This window comes from Suricata suricatta, chromosome 10, assembly GCF_006229205.1.
Source record: "Suricata suricatta isolate VVHF042 chromosome 10, meerkat_22Aug2017_6uvM2_HiC, whole genome shotgun sequence".
NCBI classification, from domain to species: Eukaryota; Metazoa; Chordata; class Mammalia; order Carnivora; family Herpestidae; genus Suricata; species Suricata suricatta.
The window spans coordinates 85,961,505-85,982,137 of record NC_043709.1 but is presented as its reverse complement, the minus strand read 5'-3'; the positions used below and the strand labels follow the sequence as shown (position 1 = coordinate 85,982,137).

The 20,633-nt window shown below is 34.1% G+C and overlaps 1 protein-coding gene across 1 annotated transcript in view; it reads left to right on the top strand.

The window, feature by feature from the left end:
- SLCO1B3 (solute carrier organic anion transporter family member 1B3) overlaps positions 1-19,670 on the top strand; it is a 58,938-nt gene extending 39,268 nt beyond the window's left edge. Inside the window, exons 8-14 of the mRNA XM_029954365.1 lie at positions 110-274; positions 1,876-2,071; positions 5,136-5,301; positions 7,425-7,609; positions 13,341-13,405; positions 16,524-16,641; positions 19,387-19,670. Coding sequence (XP_029810225.1) covers positions 110-274; positions 1,876-2,071; positions 5,136-5,301; positions 7,425-7,609; positions 13,341-13,405; positions 16,524-16,641; positions 19,387-19,600 — 1,109 coding nt within the window. The 3' untranslated portion in view covers positions 19,601-19,670. The remainder of the gene's footprint in view (positions 1-109; positions 275-1,875; positions 2,072-5,135; positions 5,302-7,424; positions 7,610-13,340; positions 13,406-16,523; positions 16,642-19,386) is intronic.
- The last annotated feature ends 963 nt before the right edge of the window (positions 19,671-20,633 follow it).

Here is a 20,633-nt window from a genome sequence, read left to right as displayed (position 1 = left end):
ATAGATTTAGGTAATTTTCAATCTTATAACACTTTTATTATACTTATAAAATTAAGATATTAACATATTTTAAGATGCATTATAATATCTAATCTTTATAATTTTATAGATTTTTTCCAGTCCTTGAAAAGCATCCTTACCAATCCCCTATATGTTATATTACTATTTTCATCATTGCTACTGGCCAGCAGTCATATTGGTGCTATTACTTATATCTTCAAATATATAGAGCAACAGTATGGTCAGTCAACATCTGAGGCTAATGTTTTGCTTGGTAAGACATGTTATTTATGTTTGCCTGATAAGCTATATACTACCAAGTAATTGAGTTTCAAGTGACATTTTGTTGTTAAGGCAATTTTATACTTTAGTAAGTATAATTTCTATATTCTTTTGCAAATCTTATCAAATTTGTCTATCTCATGATGTCATCATTGTTTTACATTTGAAGTTGCATCTCATGTTATTTTTGAGAAGATGAATTCCTAGAAGGAAAGTTGCATGTAAATGAACTATTTAGATATAGTATCTGTATAATTGAATTTATAGTTCAGTGTTGAGATCTTGAGACAAGTCCTTTTGTAATGTAATCATTATAATTTCATAATTCATAGATTTTAAATACGAACTCAGCTACCTACAAAAATATAGAATAAGAGAAAAATCAACTTAAGCACATCATTGATGTCTACATAGTTCAAACATGTATCATATTTTAGGAGTTATTTTGCTATAATATCTATTTCCCATGACATACTGAGACTTGCTTATGAAGGAAGGGTTTTCTCATATTATTGTTCCCTGACCACCACTATAATATGAGATTATTATTATTTTATTTATTTATTTATTTATTTATTTATTTATTTGGAGAGAGAGAAAGAGAGAGAGAGAGGGAGAGAGAATGAGAATGAGAATGAGCTGGGGAGAGAAGCAGAGAGAGAGAGAGAGGGAGAAAGAGAATCTTAAGAAGCCTCCAAGCTCAGTGCAGAGCCCAACAGAGGGCTCAATCCCTTGACCTTGGGGTCATGATCTGAGCTGAAATCAAGAGTCAGACCTCAACTGACTAAATCACCTAGGTGCCCCAGTATGAAATTCTTAAGAGCAGTATATTACCTAGTGCGATATTAAGCACGATGTGGAAACTCAGTAAATATTTGACAAATAATATATCAAGTGGAATGTGAATAGGTCATAAGTAAACAAGAAAATAATAATTCTGTTCAATACTTTTGTCAAACTTAAGGAAAAAGTTTAAATGGTAAAAGTTGAGGATGACTCCCAGTAAGGCTCCCAGCCTGAATTTTTTTTATTGTTGTTAGAGGGGTCTTTACCTTTAATAACTCTTGCAAGACAATGACATGGAAAAGTTATAACAGGGATCATTTTAATACCATATTTGGCCTATTTATCATTTTGTGGTATATGTATGTTCAGACGAATAAAGAAGAGATATTCTAGTATTTAATTCTAAAATGATAGACAAATTTGGAATGAGTTTTTAAGGACTGGAACTCTTCATTTTGAGGAGATGTAAAGGATTTAGATGGAAGAATTCAAGTCTCATAGGCAGGTGATATTTTGTTGCTGTTTTCCATGAAAACAAACTCCCTCATAGAAACCATCTGTTCAGACATTCAAATATTTTCAGTCCATGACTTTTGCTATTGGGAAGGCCAAATCCTAGCATCAGCATCAGGAGGTTATTTTTGTTTCTCCCAGATGGTACACTGATCTCCTACCTCCATGCAGGGCTGTAAGCTTTCTACTTAAGTAGCAATATGGGATAAGTTTGGTTGATACACTCTGTTTCATATTATAAGACATTTCAGAATAACCATATTTATATAACAATAATTTTTCTCTTATTTCTAGGAACCATAACCTTACCAACTATTGCAACTGGAATATTTACAGGAGGATACATCATTAAAAAATTCAAATTTAGCTTGCTTGGAATTGCCAAATTATCATGTTTTTGCACTGCAATGTCCCTCCTAATTCAGCAATTTAATTTTGCAGTAATTTGTGAAAACAAACCAGTTGCTGGCCTAACATTGACCTATGACGGGTTTGTATATATCAATATTACTAATTGCACAATGTATAAACTATATAGTAAAATACTATAAGGAAAACAGGGAAGATAGCAATATCAGCTAAACTTTCTTTTAACTGAGAAAAAGTTCATTTTACAAATTCTTAAAACCTCCACTTCCTAAGATCTCAAAAAGTTCTCCTTTTATTCCTTCCTAAAGGAAAAACTACATAAGTTTTAGCAATAATAGTTATCTTTTGGGGGATGTTTATAATGACTAACAGGTAATTTTACCCCCATTTTGTAGATAGAGAAAGCAGGGCTTAGAGAAATACACATATTACATGACTAGCAATGTTAAGATTCTGACTTAAATTGGGGAGTTTTGACTCCAAAACTTTTAGGCTTAACTACTACAATTTTGGATGCATTATAGGAGGAATATAACTAACATTTTCCAAAAGTAACTGAGAAATTCTTACCTGCAGTTAATTGTAATGGTTAAAACTGTCTTTATAAGAAAACACTTCCTTACATTGTATTGAATTCTTCTTTTCTGCAAGCTAATACTTTATTATGATATTATCTTTATTAGCAGTAAAATTAATAAATATCCTAAATATAATTGTATATAAGACCCTAGAAAATTTTTACCTTGTATTATTATCAAGTATTGTGATGAATTCTCAGTACTCCAGTCTCTACCCCAAATTTCTTATAATCTCCTGAATATAGCCAACAATTTAAGCTTATAAAGGTTCACATTCAGATAACAAGGAAAAATCTTTGGATTACACTTGTGTAACTATGCTACCTAGTGCTGTTTAGAAGCTCTGAGCTTCTAAAATTTGGATCCCATGAGGTATCAGTTTGAACTTGTCAAATTTCCCCACTATTCCTTACCTATTCTTGGAGACCTGTCAACCTGGTTTTGAATTATCTCTCTGCTTCCTCTTAATCCTGACTGTTGGTAATTACTCCTATCCACCATTACCCATTACCCACTCTGGTAAATACAGAGTACTTAGAACATTGATTTTTTTTTTATTCCAAGATAGTTAACATACAGTGTAATAATGGTTTCATGATTAGAATTTAGTGATTCATCACTTACATATGACACCCATTGCTTAATGCCCATCACCCATTTAGCCCATCACCCTACCCAATAGCCTTCCAGCAACCCTCAGTTTGTTCTCTATATTTAAAAGTCTCTTGTGGTTTGCCTCCTCTCTGTTTGTATCTGATTTTTTCCTTCCCTTTCCCTATGTTCATCTGTTTTGCTTAAATTCCACATATAAGTGAAATCATATGATATTTGTCTTTCTGTGACTGACATATTTCACGCAGCATAAACCATTCTAGAACATTGAACTTTTTAGGTAAAAGAATCTTAGAGATCACAAATCTCAAACCTCTTACATTCTCTTAACTTATTAGTTGAGATCCAGAGGAACCATGACTTATTTGAAGTCACATGATGACTCCATACTGATGCTATATTTCATCAGTAGTTCTAAGGGTTCCCAGTTGTCAGATATGCTTTAGTCTAAAGCCAGTTCCCTAAAAGCAAGTATAGTAACTGTGTTATCTATTCAAAAGAAAGCAGCTAGAGTTGTATGGGATGCTTTTCATTCAGTAAAATTTTACTGAATGCTTCCTTAAAGGTCAAGAAAATTTATAGGATACATCGCTGCCTTCATGAAAATCATAGTTTAATGATAGCAAATGATAGAATAGATGTATTCCACATTTATGAAGTACTAGTAACAGGGCTAAGTTTTTAAAATATGAATTAGTGCAGAGGTTCTTAGAATGTGGTCTGAGGGTCAATAGGGGTCCCTGAGACCTTATTGAAGACTCAGCAGATTCTAAACTATTTTTATAATAATACCATGATAGTATTTGTTTTATTCTCATTTTCTCATGAGTGTATAGTGATATTTTCTAAGTCTACAATAATGTAATGATAACATCAGTCTGGTGGCTAATAATGTGTGCTTCTGTATTCTCATTTATTAAAAATTTTTGATATTAATTTCTAGTTAGAGTATATACATGTTGATATCAATACATATAACCCACCTTTGGGGTTCTCAATACTGTGAAGGGCTACCAAGAATAAAAACTTGAGAACTGCCATATTAATTATTTTTAAAAGTTCCTATGCAATTGATGTTATTATCTGTGACTTAAAAATGACAAAACTATTTCAAGAAGAGTAATTACAAGTATCTTATTCAAAGATAAGTAATCAATTCTCAATTGTTATTAAGATTTTTATCAGTAACAAAAGGATAATTTAAAAAATTTATAAAATTAAATTATACACATAATACATTTTATAGTTTTAGGTATACTATAAAATTATATCTTATAAATAAATATAACCATGTTTTATAGTCCTCATTTAAAAGTATGTTGTCATTTAATTTAAAAATTGTATGAAGTTTTTCTTGTCCTTTTCAACTGAATTTATTATTCTTGATTTCTAAAAATTGATCATTAGGAGTTCTGCTTTGACCATGTTGAATTCTTTTCTTATGTGGTTGGAATATAGATTTTAAAATTCAAACTAAGTAACACTAACAGATTCATGGGACTTTATAGTAAGCTGGGGATAACCTTCATTTATCACCTTACTGAAGAGAAACTGAGTCTCATAAAAATGAAGTGACTTGTTTAATGAGTAACTTCTTAGTAGGACCACAAAGATCTACTATCTAAGTCTTGTCTTATTGATCCTCTTTTTCTTTTTTACATTTTATGAGGTCATAAATCATATCTGGGTGAAGATGGGGGGTGTTAAGGTAATAAGCAGAATTTAAGAATGCCATTTTTTGTGTCATCATTCATCAAATTTCTCTGACTAATTAGAGCTCAACTGTTTTCTTGTTTCTCTTCTGCTCTCCTCTACTTTCCCCTTTTCTGCCCTCTTCCTTCTTCTCTCTCTCCCCCCATGGTCTCCTCTCTTCCTTCCTTCCCTTTGCTTTTCTTTCCTGCTCTGCCCTTCCTCTCTCTTTCCTCTCTTCCCTCCATCTCCTATTTCTCCTTCTTCTTTCTCTTTCTTTGATATATGTCTACCTTATATCTCCAGAAATGATCCAGTGTCATCTCACATAAATGTACCACTTTCTTATTGCAACTCAGACTGCAATTGTGATGAAAGTCACTGGGAACCAGTCTGTGGAGATAATGGAGTAACTTATATGTCACCTTGTCTAGCAGGTTGCAAATTTTCAAGTGGCAATAAAAAGCCTATAGTGAGTATTTGTTTTTATTTTTTCTTCTCTCCTTGATCAAATTCACAGATTTGATTTAACAATTCCTTATCAAATCTTTCTGTAACTAAGGTCTCCGATAAAAAGACAAAAGAAGAAGACTCCCAATATTGTCTGTCTTTGTGATAGTTGTGAGGTTGTCTAAACAAAAGCCTCCAATAAAATTCTGCTTGAAACATAAATAGGTTTTTCTGTTGCTTGAATTCTCATTTGAGATATTCTTATTTTCCCTCTTGAATTTATGAGAATATGACCTTATGGAATTTAGATGCATCTAGGATCTTTAGGAAGCACTTCAGTTGACTAATTAGATTAAATTAGAGGTACTTTCTCCCCTACCCTTCAGAAGTTAGAGGAAAGTTCTGACCCAAATGCTTGTCAGCTCGTTCTGTCTCTCCAGAAGAAGAATCTATATGCAAAATTGCCTTAGACTCACTACCCTTTTGATTTTCCAAAAAATTAATCAAGGCTTCATGCTCACATGAGTTGGACAGTCAAATCCAATTCTTGGCTTCCAATTTTGATATCTCCAAGGGTGGCATTTCTATTCAGGACAACTTAGTTGTTTACCTGCCTATTCCTAACAACTTCCATAGAAATACCATACCCTTCTTCACATTCCTTTCCATGCAAACTATAGGTTCTCTCTAATTCTCTGAGTTAATTTCCAGTAGTTGGGGATCAGGTATTCCACTTCCAATCTACTGAATACTCACAAAGTTGAGGAGCCATTTTCCTATCACCAACATTAACAATATAATCAGCTATGATCATTAGCATCTTCCACACCTTTCTGTCTTTGATTTTCAAACTTCTTTCATCTTTTCCTTGTCTCTAATCCTACTAATTATATTAGTGAAGGACATGAGAACTTTGAGGAATAAAGCACCTAGATTCTTTGAAGCGAGGGCATAAATTTGCACAAATAAGCTCCAAGGACTGTACTTAAAAATCCATATTTTATATTGGTGGCTTTAAATGCCTTTCACTGAGAATGCCACATTTAATGCATGATCCCACTTGGCCCATTAGGAAAAGCCTGGAAGAGACATGATGTTAGAATCCTAAAGAGATCTCTGTGTACTGTGGAGACACTTTGTTAATACTGGCAATGACTATAACATTTGGGGACTACTGTTTAGTTCTTTTACCAAATCCTTAGTAATAATCCCTCCTTTAGTAACCCCTTCCTAATTATTCAAAAAATGTCCTTTTACTTGAATTTGGTTTTATTGGTCAATAGGCTTGATACATAAAGGATTCCTCGATATTTCCTAGACCAAAAGTAAAGTTTGGTCATCAGATAAGTATTGATTCAAATTCTCTGCCAATTCCTTCTTCAGTAAATAGTCTAGAGTATTAAGAGGTTTAAGCTTCCCTTAAACCTTAGTTTAGCCTAGCCTTAACAGAATTTATTAAAGCCACCTATATAAATAAACTGCCTGCCAAATCAAATCTTAAAATCATTCATTCCTAAGATTTCTTCTCCTGTGCTCTATTCACTAGTGTTCTGTTGTGTTGAACCTCCCTGGTGAGAGCATCATCTATCCTCTAATCTGTTACTGAGCTCTTGGATGTTGTGTTCTCCGGACGAAGTAGCTGCAGTATGCTTGCCTCATTCCCATTACCCTAGATTCTGCCCCAGTTCTAATGGGTAGCTCTAGTCCCAGGTTTCCCCCCACAAAAATACTATATTTTCTGGATTCTCTGAGTAGCCTCTCCCCAGAGAATGTTCCTGACACTTAGTAGGATTGTTAAAGAGAGTAACCAGATATTTTATAGAAAGTGAGAATGAGTGGGAGAAAAATATTTTTAAAAATTATATTAATAAGAAATTATTTACAGTGTCCCAAACATTACATTTTTTATTCTTTTCTAATTCTTAAATTAGGAATTAATTAAATGTTAATAGTGAATTGCTTTTTTGTTTTCTAGTGAGTAATACAGGAAACAATTTGCCTTTCAACTGTTAAGCAACTATATGTTTTAAAAACTGTAAATATTTTAGCTTGATGGATGAGACTTGTTTAACTATAATGAAATGTATTTATAAACCAGTCATATTTTGCAAATATATTCTGTAATATTTCAAAAACTATTTTTAGGTGTTTTATAACTGTAGTTGTGTGGAAGTAACTGATGCCCAGAACAAAAATAATTCAGTGAATTTGGGTGAATGCCCAAGAGACAATCAATGTGCAAAAAAATTTTATATTTATGTAATTGTGCAAGTCTTGAATTATTTTTTCTCTTCATTGGGAAGCACTCCAACTATCATGCTGGTTTTTAAGTAAGTATGACTTTTTAAAAGCATTTAATCTATATTTAGACTATAAACACACCTGATAATGTACATATTTCCCATAATATATTTGGAATGCGAATTTATATCTTGTTAAATTTTAATTTTCTAAGAATGCATTTTCTTAGGATTATTGTGATACTGCAATGCCATAATTAATGATAAAAAATATTTCACACTTTCTCCTTTTACTAAAAATTTGTGACATAGAGTGATTGACAATCACTTCAACTGTGAAAAACAAAATCCATGTTGTGATTCTAAAAGAACTTCTAATTTTGAGATGCCTTGCACCAGGATGGGCCTGTCATAGTGAATCAACCATTGATTAATTGAAAGAAAACATTTGAGAACCAGAATGTGTAATGTAAACCATCTACGATATTCTGAAGCTTTTAATTTATCCTCAAAATAGCTTTGGACCTGGACTCTCAAATACCCTCAAAGATAAGAAAAATATATTAGTGGAATTTATTCCTTTTTTCACTCATTAGACAAATACTTAGACCATGCTTAAAGAATATTCTATGGTGAATAAAACAGATAGATACACATTAGCGTATGACATGAAATACTAATGTAAGAAAAATAAACTTAAAAATAAACACATAATTACAAGTTGTCATTAGTACCAATAAGGGAAAGAACAATATTAAAAAGAATAAAGAGGAAAAACCCAATTTAGAATTGAAGTGAGGAGCAGTGACAAAAAGGACTCAGAGACTTCTCAAAAAAAAAAAAAAAAACGCAACATTGAATCCTAAAGTCTAGAGAATACGTTGACATTAGCCAAATGAAGAACTTTATAGAAAAAGAGTATAGGTGCCAATTCCTCAAGGTCAGAAGGAGCTGGAGTGTTTAAGTTGGTTGGAACATGCTGAGTGACAGGGCTATGACATAAGATAAGGTTGGAGAGTTAGGAAGAGAGATCACACAGGCCCTGTGGGTGAAGTAAATTATTCAGTTACCTAAAACTGAAAACATATTAAAGCTTGCATGTAGGTCTCAAAAATATAGAGGTGTAAATATGGTGACCTGGGCTAACATCCAAATTATACTTTTAGGACATAGGTAGTTGACCACAAATTCACTGTTAGCCAACAAACATGACATGGAAGGGAAAGAAAATAAATGTGCTAAGTTGTGTTAAAATGAATATACATGAGTAGACAGAATTTATAATTGTTTAAGGTCTATTCTTATCCCAAATCTTGTTAAACTATTTATGTTAATTTATTCTACAGCTATATCTCCACCTTAATATAAAATGTCATCTGCTCAAAAACAGAAGTCTTCCATATTTGCCAAAGTACAGATTCATTAACCATCAGAAAAAAACTATCTCAAAACTCTTTATTAGCTTTATCTCAATAACTCTTAGATTTTTAATTTAAAATCCTTGCAGAGTGAAAAGACAGTTTTAAAGAACATTGGTTCATCATTAATGACATTTATACTTTACCTTTTTAAGTGATTAAGATAAATATCACCATTTGCCAAAAAACATTACTTATCTCTCACTAGCCTTTGATTTTAATGAAAGAAAACTTTTGTGAAGCAGACTATAGAATAAAAATATAAACTTCAGTCTATTAATGATTTACAAATGCTTACATCATAAGGCTATTATTAAAACCAAACTAAGCAGAAATGATGATATTCACTCATTTATTATGTTCTTTTTGTATGTCAGACACAATTCTAGGATCTGAGGAGAGAACTATGAACATAAGTGATAAGACTCTGCTTTAATCAGCTTCCAGTGAGGGTGAAGAATGGGGGACTGGATGGGTATAAAGAAAAAAACAACAAGAAAGTAAATATGTAAAATAGAAGTGTTAAGCACTAGGAAGACAAATAACTCAGAGTAAGAATTTAGAAGTGGGGCAAATAAATGGTAATAATTCAAATATTGTGCATTGGAAGTCATTTGATAAGAGAGCAGAATAAAAATTGAGGGTGTAAGCTATGCTGATCTGGGGATAAATGAAGAGCATGGTCCAGGTAAAACATACCCTGTGGGTTATGGTAACAATTTTGGAATTTATTCTAATTGTATTAATAATCCAGCAGAGCCACTGAGCATTAGACTTATACTTATTTAATTATAAGATGACTCTGGCTGTTGTGTGGAGATCAAATTTTTTGGAACTCAAGAATGGAATCAGGGAGAATGGAAGACTATGATAGTTCTTCACAGGATGGGAGTTTGATGGAGGATAGTGATGATAAAGGAAGTAGAAAGTGACATGAGTTTCAGTCTTTGATCTGTTTTTAAGACCAAGTCAATAGGATTTGCTGGTGGATTGAATGTGGCATGTAAGAAGAAAAATTTAAGGATGACGCCAAGGTCCTAGCTCAGCTCTGACAAGATGGTGGTGCTTTCAGCAAACTAAGATGAAGGAAGAGTAGGTTGAAGAGAGTGGAGAAGCAACATTTTGTTCTATTCCTGTTAAGTCTGAGATGCCTATTGATGAAATATTGGAGCTGGAGACATTAATTTTGTAATGAATAGCATACAGATGTTATTTAAATTCTTGGCACTGTTGAGATCTTCTAAGGATTGAGTACAGACAGAAACAAGATTCTAAAACCAAGACCCAGGCACTCCAATTTCAGAAACCAAGAATAGGAGGAGAATCCATTGAAAGAAACTAGAAAGGAGGCCCCATGAAGTTGGAGAGAAACCAAGAGGGTGGGTCATGGCAGTTAAAGGTTAGGAAGTTAATCGTTGTATTTCACTACGTGCTGGTAACCACTAGCTTTAACAAAAGTAATGCATAAAGATAGGAGGAAAGAGGGCTGCTTTGCAGAGGATGAAAAGTAAATGCAAGAAGGGAAAGTGAAGATACTCAAGGAAAATCCTTTATATTAATAATGTTATATAAAGAGGCAGGGAAGAGGTATGGTAAGTTTGCAGGAGTGTGGTGTCAAGATTTCTGTTTATGTTAGATATGCTTGCTTGTGTACTGATGAAAATTATCTAGTAGAGCTTAAGGAAATTGATAGTGCAGGAAAGAAAGAGAACAATGACAGGAGATGAAAGGGGACATGAACAAGTACACAGAGTTTGCTCTACTACAGAAAGGAATGTCTTCTATGTGAATAAAAAATAAAACTACATGTGTAGCTTTAGTCATACAAGGGAATTGAAAGTCTGTTCTGATTGCTTCTACTTTTTCTGCTAAATAAAATGCAAGGTAATCAGTTAAGAGAGAGAAGAAAAAAAGAGGCTTGAAATGAGATCAGAAAATGATAACTAGTCATCTTGAAGGCTGGGAGAATAAACTGGGAAAACGGACTAGTAAAATACAGTAGGATTGTACCGGAGGCCCTGGGGGTTTGCACTTAGAATTTAAAATTTGCTTAGTCAGAATGTTTGAATGATTTCCTCCAGTCAGCACAGCTCTTTAGGTACAGGTACAGAAAGGAGAGGGGTTGAATGAAAGCATTTTTCTTTGCCTGGGACAATAATGGATAGGAGGGACATTAAAATTTAATGTAATGAGAGAACATGGTAGGAAAGAAGTGAGAATGTGAAAATGGAGATGGTGTGGGACAAGGTGGAGTGTGGAAAGGTCCTGACAAGCCCTGTGGGGCTGAGCTTTGTTGGAGTTGTTTTATTGGAGAGAGTGAAGTTAAGAGGTGGTTATGAAAACGGATGCTCAAAACTGATAATTAGAGAAGTATGTACTGATTGGCATGGCCATGAAATGAGTGAGATAAGACCAAAGGGGTGAGGAGGTCAAGAAACATGTAGGCCAGATCATTGCGAGGATGCTTTATGTGGATTATTAAAATAACTAGAACAAGTGGCAGATATGGTTTTGGGGAAAAAGTGACAGCCTAGTACTAAAATTGCCAAGGAATGATGGGGGTAGTGATGTGCCAGTACATAGATACTCTAGCTAGTAAGTTAGAGAATGGTATATTAGAATGGCACAGCACTCGAGAGAAGTTAGAGGTCTTTCAGAGGAGGCAATAGGGTCTGAAAGTAGAAAAGAGAAGGGGAAGGGGAAGGGAAGAAAAAAGAAAAGGAAGAAAAGGGAAGAAAAGAACAGAAAGGAACAAAGGAAGGAAAGAAAAAAGAGAAAGAGAAAGGGGAAAGAAAGAAAGAAAAAGAAAGAAAGAGAAAGAAAGAGAGAAAGAAAGAAAGAAAGAAAGAAAGAAAGAAAGAAAGAAAGAAAGAAAGAAAGAAAGAAAGAAAAAGAAGGAGAGGGAGGGAGAGAGGGAGGAAGGAAGGAAGGAAGGAAGAAAGGAAGGAAGAAAGAGAAAAGAAGAAAGGAAGAAGGACATTTATTCTTGAGGTTCAGTGAGACCTCAGGCTGTGGGAGAAAAACAGCCCCCTATTGAAAGAGTTGCATAGAAGGAGAACCATCGAGGGATGCCAGGCTTTGTTAGAACAAGAAAGTGAAAAGTTTTCTAAGAAGTTATGATCTAAGGATTTTGCTGGTAACAAGGGATATAATCAAAGAGTTTGAGTGACATGGAGGAGCCGGAGACTGGGTGTGATTAAAGAATGAACTAAACCAGGTGAAGGTGGGAACCCAGGGACCCAGGAAAATGGAAACTGATGCTAAGAGAGGTAACATGATTTCTCCAAGTCATTTATTCGAATTGAAACACCGTTTATCTCTTTATTCAAGAACAAGAACTAGCATGGAATGTCATAGGAGACACTTAGCAAATGTCTGTTGAATGACTAAGTCTGCTTATCTCTATGAAAAAATAAAGTCATCCAAACAGTTCAAATAAAAAAAAAAAACACTTTGCAAAGTTAATCAAGTATTTCCATAAAAACAGGATTTTTGAGCCCCAGTTAACTCCTCCCTATCCTGACACTGCTGCTGAATAATTCATTTCACTTGAAGTGTGTTAGGCTATCACAGGTAAGGTAGTGTCATCATCTCATTGAACACATAAAAATGGAATGATCAAAAGAAATTTCTAAGTGGAAGAGTGAGTAAATTTCTAAAAGAGGATACAAATGTGCTTGCCCCCTTTAAAATGACATTTAAACACATTAAACACTAGAATACACAAGTATCTTTTTTGGTTATACTCCTGGTTACATTATATGGTTTATGAATCATATTAGTGAGCTTTGCTGTTAGCAACATTGGCAGAAATAAGATGGTAAAAGAGTTGTCCTCATACCAAGACCTCAGTAAAAGTATCTGCTGTATCACGTGAATGAATGGGTCATATGAGATCTGTGTCTTTGTAGGCATAATTAAGTCTGTTCCAATCACAAACTGAGAGTATTTCAAAGGATCAAATGTGAAAATGTTAAACTATCTTGAAATCTCAAAATATTAAACAATAAGAGAAAAATAATTATTATCACTCAGATGTTCCCCTTTTAAAACAACTGATGGACAATTTGAAATAATGTCTGCCATTCAATTGAGGGTTTTCATTTGATCATGAAGAACAATGACACTGAGCTATGTACGTGTGTATTTAAGAGAGATAGAGAGTAAAGAAAGGCAGGCAGAGAGAGAGTGTAAGAGAGGGAATCTTAAGCAGGCTCCATGATCAGCTTGGATCCTCATATGGGACACTATCTCATGACCCTGAGATCATGACCTGAGTCAAAATCAAAAGTCAGATGCTTAATTGACTGAGTCGCCCAGGAGCCCCAAGAAATGTTTTACTATTGAACTCAGTTTGGTATTTTAGAGATGTTTAATGTTTCTTTACCTTTATCTTATTTCAGAAATGTTCAACCTGAGCTGAAATCCCTTGCGGTGGGTTTCCATTCACTAACTATACGAGCATTAGGTATGCTAAATATATAGATTAAAATTTTATAAATTTTCATGCCAAAGTTCACAGACTGAATATAATTAATTTCCAATTATAATAAATTTTTAAAAGGTACAATTCAAAATAATTTCTATGTGGTAAATAAAAAATAATGAGAGAGGAAAACTAAGTAAGTTAAAAGAGAATTTGGTTGTTAATTCTAGTTGAAGTCAAGCTTTAACGAGAACAAGGAGTCATCATATTTGTTTTACACTCTTTCTAAGACAAAGATAAGTGATCTCCCAAGTTTCTCTACTTTCAGAATTAGGAATATTCCCATAGGCAATGTGAAGGACCTTTCTTCTACACAAAGATGTTAATGCCCAAAATAGCTTAGAAGGCCTGGGAATCCAGTCAGGCTGAAATTGTGTGAAACAATAGGAGCAGACTTTTTGCTGTCCCACTTCTCTAAGGCTGGGGAACCTAGTCTTTATCAGTAGTTAAAAACACAAGAGGAAATGAGAACTAAATGGTAGTAGGACTGACATCTTGGACTAAACCAGTATTCTGTATGAAATAAAGCTCAGAAAATTGGTGTGGTTTTTGAGGTTTTGTTTGTTATTTGGTTTTGTTGTTTTTGTTTGTTTGTTTTGTGAAAGAGTAGGGCTGTAGACTCCAGAGGGTAGAGTCCTACATCTAAATATTCAAATAAGGTGATTAGTACAAGATGTAGTATATCATCCTTTACCCCTTGTTCTCATTTGCCATTTATACCACACAGATTGTCCTTGTTAGCTCAATAACTCCTAACCTAACTCCTGTGCAAGTCCCTTTGTAAGTCATATTAACATAACATGCTTATTCCTGAGAAGTGGGGAAAGAGCATCATTCTTCTAGAGATTGGGGTAGAAGACTGACCATGGCCTGGAAGCAACCACTGATGGTAGAAGGAAAAGTAAGCAGGAGGGGTCAGTCCCTGGGATTGATGTAAGTAAAAGAAAGAAGCATAACTCTATGGCTAAGTGCATTGGAGAAGTTGTACAAGAATTATATTTTGAGAGAAAGCCACAGATCCTCAAAGGTAGAAAAGGGAAATACAAAGCGCCTGGAGAGAAGATGGAGATACTTGAGGATTCCACTTAGTTCTCAACCCAGGCTTCCTTCTGTTCTCTAATCTCACAGCTCTGTCTGTCCTGGAAGCTCCCTGCCTCCAGATACAGTAGACATGCCTCAGTACTAGAAGCTAGGTCATAGAAGCTATAAGATGAAAATAGAATGTGGGGAGTAAGGACGCCTCCTTAGATGCTGAAATAAGATTGAGACTAGAGGAAATTCTTCTAATGCTGTAAAACAGAAAGCAAGGAATGTTGTCATACTAATTGTGAGCACACTATTTTGATATGTCCAGTATATGGCACAGTAGAATCTAACTGCTTTTAAGGGGGGAAAAACTGCAATCCTGAGTAGTGAACTTTCAGTTCACAAATAGTTGTCTTGAATACAAAATATGTGTAAATTGCGAGGGGTCCATAGAGATTTATTAAACTGAAAAGGATAATAAAAAATAGATTATTTGAAGTTTTAAAATTCTAGTAATTACTTAAGACCAAGTTTGTTACCTAAAATATTTAATGCATTAATTTGGTCAAGACTGGTGGTATTATATGGGGAAATAAATTATCGGCATGCATTTTTCATTTTTCAAAGGGTGGCTGTGACTTTTGGAAAGCTATAAACTTCACACCCACTTTTCAGTACCAGTTTTCCTCAGATATGTTTGACCCCAGAAGCCAGACTTTTGTCATCTCAGATTTTTCTCTCTCAGAAAGTTGAGACTTATTAAAAGTAAATGGAATCAATAAAATGTTTAAAATATGAATCACTACCATTTTTATGTAACAAAATAAAAATTGTCAGTCACTCATCAAAATACAAAAAGAACAAAGTAAAATCATGGCCACTTCAGTTCCACCATATGGAATATAGTAAACTTTATAAAATTTTATTTTATTCAAATTACTAGTGCTTTGAACTAGGAGTTTATCTCAGAGTTTATTAAAATAGCAGTAGGAACAGACCAGCACTTCTGCTATAAGGCAGCATATGTATTTCTAAAAAGTCTTGCATTCTGTAAAACCATACACTACAAATAAAAACTGGGTTAGGCACAGACCACTAGACACCTAGGCATTATTGTGATCAGAACATTAACAGAAACAAAATTCAGCCATAGGCCCTAACTTAAACTGCCCACACTGCTTCAGGAGGTTTTTTTCAATGTGCACAATCAATGGAGAGAAAATGCAGGGTTTTAGACTTTAATGACACCAAGAAGGTGGAAGGCGAGTTCTGAGCCAAGAAAGGACAACTTGCCAAGAGCCTAGAATTCTGTGAAGCTGGGCCTGTACTTGTCAGGGGAGGAAGAGCTAGTGCTGGCATTTATCTTCCAATTTTTTGTATATTTATTTATTTTTGAGAGAAAGAGAGAGGGCATGAACAGGGGAGAAGCAGAGAGAAAGAGGGAGAGAGAGAGAGAGAGAGAGAAAGATTCCTAAGCAGGCCCTATACTCAGTGCGGAGCCTGACAAAGGCTTCAGTTGTGAGATCATGACCTGAGCAGAAACCAAGAGTTGGACTGAACTAACTTAGCCACCCAGGCACCCCTACCTTCTAATTTTCTTAAGAATAGGGTTCAAGACTCCTAACTTTGCAGTAATTGAGTTGAGAGCATTTTCCTTTCCCTGTGAAGTTACAGTTCTACTCTCATTCTTCAGTTTTCCTTGCCTAAGAAGAATTATGTATGAACCAACATAACTTCTGTGTTTTACTGATTACATTCTCCTTTTCTCCAGTTAGGCTTAAGTTACTTGGGAATTACAAGAAGTACAGTGTACAGACATTTAATGTTCCGTCTTCTCTTCCCTATGTACGTTGGCAGGGTGAGGTAGATAACAGATATCTATACTATTATATGTGATTTGAGACTTTGAGACTTCTAACAGTCTCAATTCCTGAGTAAATTTAGGTCAAAACAATGAAAGGGTGCTCCAAACTTTTCAACTTTTACTTTATTTAAAGTGTGTCAATCTGTAATATCACCCTGTTATGTTTGAAACATGTTTCTTGAATTGGCCTTTTCTCGTCTCCTGTTGCAGGAGGAATTCCAGCTCCTATATATTTTGGGGCTCTGATTGATAAAGCTTGTATGAAGTGGTCCACCAGCAGCTGTGGGAAGCGAGGATTTTGCCGGATGTATAATTCTACATTATATGGGTAAGTTGTCATAAATATATTTCATTAATTATTTTTTACTATATTAATTCCTAAAAGATGACATATGATTTTTAGTATAATCATAATAATGATTATAAGTACCATTAAGGAACTTTGTATTCCTGTTGTATCAGACAGCATGGTATCTCATTTTAATACTCTTAGCAACTGTAGGAGATGGATATTTTTTCCTTTTTCCTTAAATATGAAGAAATAAAGACTCAAAAAGAATAAGTAATTTGTTCAAAATCATATAGCTAATAACAAACTCAGTCTTGTTGTTGTTGTTGTTGTTGTTTCTAAAATCTCTCCTAATACTAAAGAAAACTATTTTCAATGAGCTTTTGGCTTCTCTAAGAAGTCACAAAATGATTGGCTGGAGTTCAGGTCATAGATCTGGGAAAAAAAGAAAAATGTTGTTTCTACATTCTTTGATTCAGGAGGAAACAACTGAATGGTCATGTAGAAAAAAACAGTTGCAATAGTACTTTAACATTACATAAAAATTAAGTCCACATTAATCAAACGCATATATTTACATACAAAATGACAAGTATTAGAAAAAAACTGTGGTATAAATACTTCTAATTATCTAGGAAGCAGGAATGTGTTTCTCAGTATGATCCAACCCCCTAAAACCACAGTAGAAAAACAAATGATTAAATATTTTAAAAATTTTGTGTCCCAAAACTCAAGCAAAGTTCAAAGACAAAAAATAAATTGGAAAAAGAATGTGTAACTTATAACTAGACACAAGGTATATGTCCTGAATATATAAAGAGCTCCTAAAAAATAAAAAAAATAGTGCCAAATTTGGCAAAGATATGGAACAGTAGGAAATTTTTTTTTGCTGGTACAAATGCAAAATGGTATTGACATTTTAGAAGAGTCTGGCAGTTTCTTATAAAGCTACCCATAGGCTTGCTATATGGTCAAGCAATTGTGCTCCTAGGTATTTATCCAAATAAGCTGAAAGTGTAGACCCATACAAAAACTTACATGCAAATATTTATGGCAGCTTTATTCATAATTGGCAAAAAAAAATGAAGCAACTAAGATGGTTTTCTATAATAAATGGATAAGCAAACTGTGGTACATTCACACAAGAGATTACTGTTCAGCCATAAGAAGAAATTAGCAATCAAGCTACAGAAAGGCAAGGCAGAATCTTTTGCCCAGTGTGGAGCCCTACACAGGCTTGAACTCACTACTCTGAGATCAAGACCTGAACAAGGATCAAGAGTCAGATGCTTAACCAACTGAGCCACCCAGGAGTCCTGAAACAAGGAAGGATCTTAAATATACATTGCCAAGTGAAAGAAGGCAGTCTAAGAAAGCTACTACTGTATGATTCCAATGAGATGGCCTTCTGTCATGAAGTTTGCAACATTCCAACCAGCTGGCAATTACTAACTCTCTTTAGAACTCAACACTTTGAAGCTCACTTGTGGCCCTTATTACTTTCCTTTTGGTCAGTTGTGTTCATTGCCTAAAGTACTTTGCAAAGTAACTGCCTATAGATTGTCTAAAGTGGAATTTAAAAAAAGAGCAGTGTGTTCCCCAGTGAAGAAACAGCAATAAGTTATTTACCTTATGATTTTTTTGTATTTACTATTTTAAGGTAACCAGATGACTGTTCATTGATTTTATCTACAATAGACAAATAATGTAAACAATTCCTACTCCAAGGAGTAGAAATCTACATTATGATATCAATCCCAAACCTAAACCCAGTTTACTCAAGTTTTCTCAGCAACAGTTACATAACCAGAAATGTATAGTAATTTTTCTTGGTATCAATAGAAATTATGGAAAATTTAACATTGGTGTAGAACTACTTGACATAACCCAAAGATGAGACAAATATATTTGAAGGTTTAAAATATTTTTTATTATATTTGGGACACCACAAGATTCTATTGTAATTTTAATAAATTTAAGCTTATATGACTCAAAATTCTATAAATTGATTTATCTTCAGTTAAACCTAATAATTGCTCACATATTTGTGTGTGTGTGTAAAGCTTGTCACCAACTAGTTAACAATGTCATGAGGCCAGTGAGTGTTTCCTAACCTACCAGGTCAGTGATCATTAATCTTTATTACTAATTATAATCATCTGCAGAGCTTTAAACACTACAAATATCTGTGTCCAATCTTCAGAAATTTTATTTAATTTTTCAAGGGGTGTGGCCTGGGCACAAGATTTTTAAAAAGCTCCCGAGATAATTCTTATGTGCAACCAAAGCTGAGAGTCATAATTATCGACCATGTGTGCAAGATAATTTACTGTAGTTTTCTTTAAAACTTCCAGTAGGCCACACAGCAGAGTTTTTGGACTGCATTTAGCCTATAAACTAAATTTTGGCTCCTGATTTAATCTAAATGGATTCAGTATGATAATCTAATAATTAATTCATTTCCTCTATAGTCTGTTTCCCTTGCACATGAACTAATCCATCTTTGAGAATGTTAAACATTCCAATGACACCTTTTATGGAAAGCATTTAGGTAGATCATTAATCATGCTTAGTTTCTGTGACTTAATATTCCTTTTAAAATAATATAAAATAACCTCCTGTGTATCAATAAGAAGAACCACTAGAATTGCTGCCTTAATATTCCTGTGTATAATTTCAAACACCATTTTTTCCCCTTTAAGGTCTTCTGGTTACGGGGGAGCAACACTCTAAATTCTTCTAAGTGATTTAACATGGAAAATGACTTTTTTTCTCTTTTAACAGAAATACCTACTTGGGCTTGATTGTAAGCTTAAGATTTTCAGCACTTATTCTGCTTGTTGTATTAGTTTTCACTATGAAGAAAATATATCAAGGAAAAAACACCAAGGCATCAGAAAATGGAAGAAAAGATATGAATGAAGCAAACTTAGAACCCTTAAATAGTGATGGATATTTTGTACCTTCTTCCAGAGCAGACAATGAAACACATATGTAAGGAGAAGAAGAAAATTATGTTGCTGTGTTTTAAACCAACATTGTATTAAATTAGTATGATGTTATTTTGAGCAGTTCTTTGTTCTTTCACTGAGAGTTCTCTCACTCTTCACTCATGACGGTAGAGTAAATCACTTATGAATTTGTAATAATGAACCAGACTATAAAAAGGAATGAGAGTACTCATTGTTTAGTGTATGGCTGTGCATTGGAGGTAAACACTGGAACACATGATACATACAAATTTATAATGAGAGGTATGGTTAGTATGTAATAAAACAAAAAAAATTGCTCAGGTAATTGTAACTCATTAAAACCAGTGACTAGAAAATAGATAGAAGTAAAAAGGGAGGAGAGAAATAAATAACCTAAAGAAGGATTTCTCCTGATACTTAGGAAAATGCTAAAAAATGTATTAGGCTTTTTTATTTTTTTTACATTTTCTCCCTTCTTTTTAAAAAATAGTTTATTACCAAGTTGGTTTCCATATAACACCCAGTGCTCTTCCACACAAGTGCCCTCCTCCACGACAATCACCCCCTTCCCCTCAACCCCATCAGCCCTCAGTTTGTTCTCAGCATTCAAAAGTCTCTCATGACTTGCCTCACTCCCTCTCCTCAACTCTTTTCCCCTCCTTTCCCCTTCCCATGGTCCCCTATTAGGTTTCTCCTGCTAGACCTATGAGTGAAAACATATGGTATCTGTCCTTCTCTGCCTGACTTACTTCACTTAGCAAGATTCTCTCCAGGTCCATCCATTTTGCTACAAATGGCCATATTTCATTCTTTCTCATTGTCATGTAGTATTCTATTGTGTGTGTGTGTGATATATATATATCACATCTTCTTGATCCATTCATCAGTTGATGGACATTTAGGCTCTTTCCATGATTTGGATGTGTCCCTATGCATCAGCACTTCTGTATCCCGTGGGTAGATCCTCAGCAGTGCTATTGCTGAGTCATAGGGGAGTTCTATTGTTAATTTTTTGAGGAACCTCCACACTGACTATTTAGGTTTTTTAAAAAAACGAGT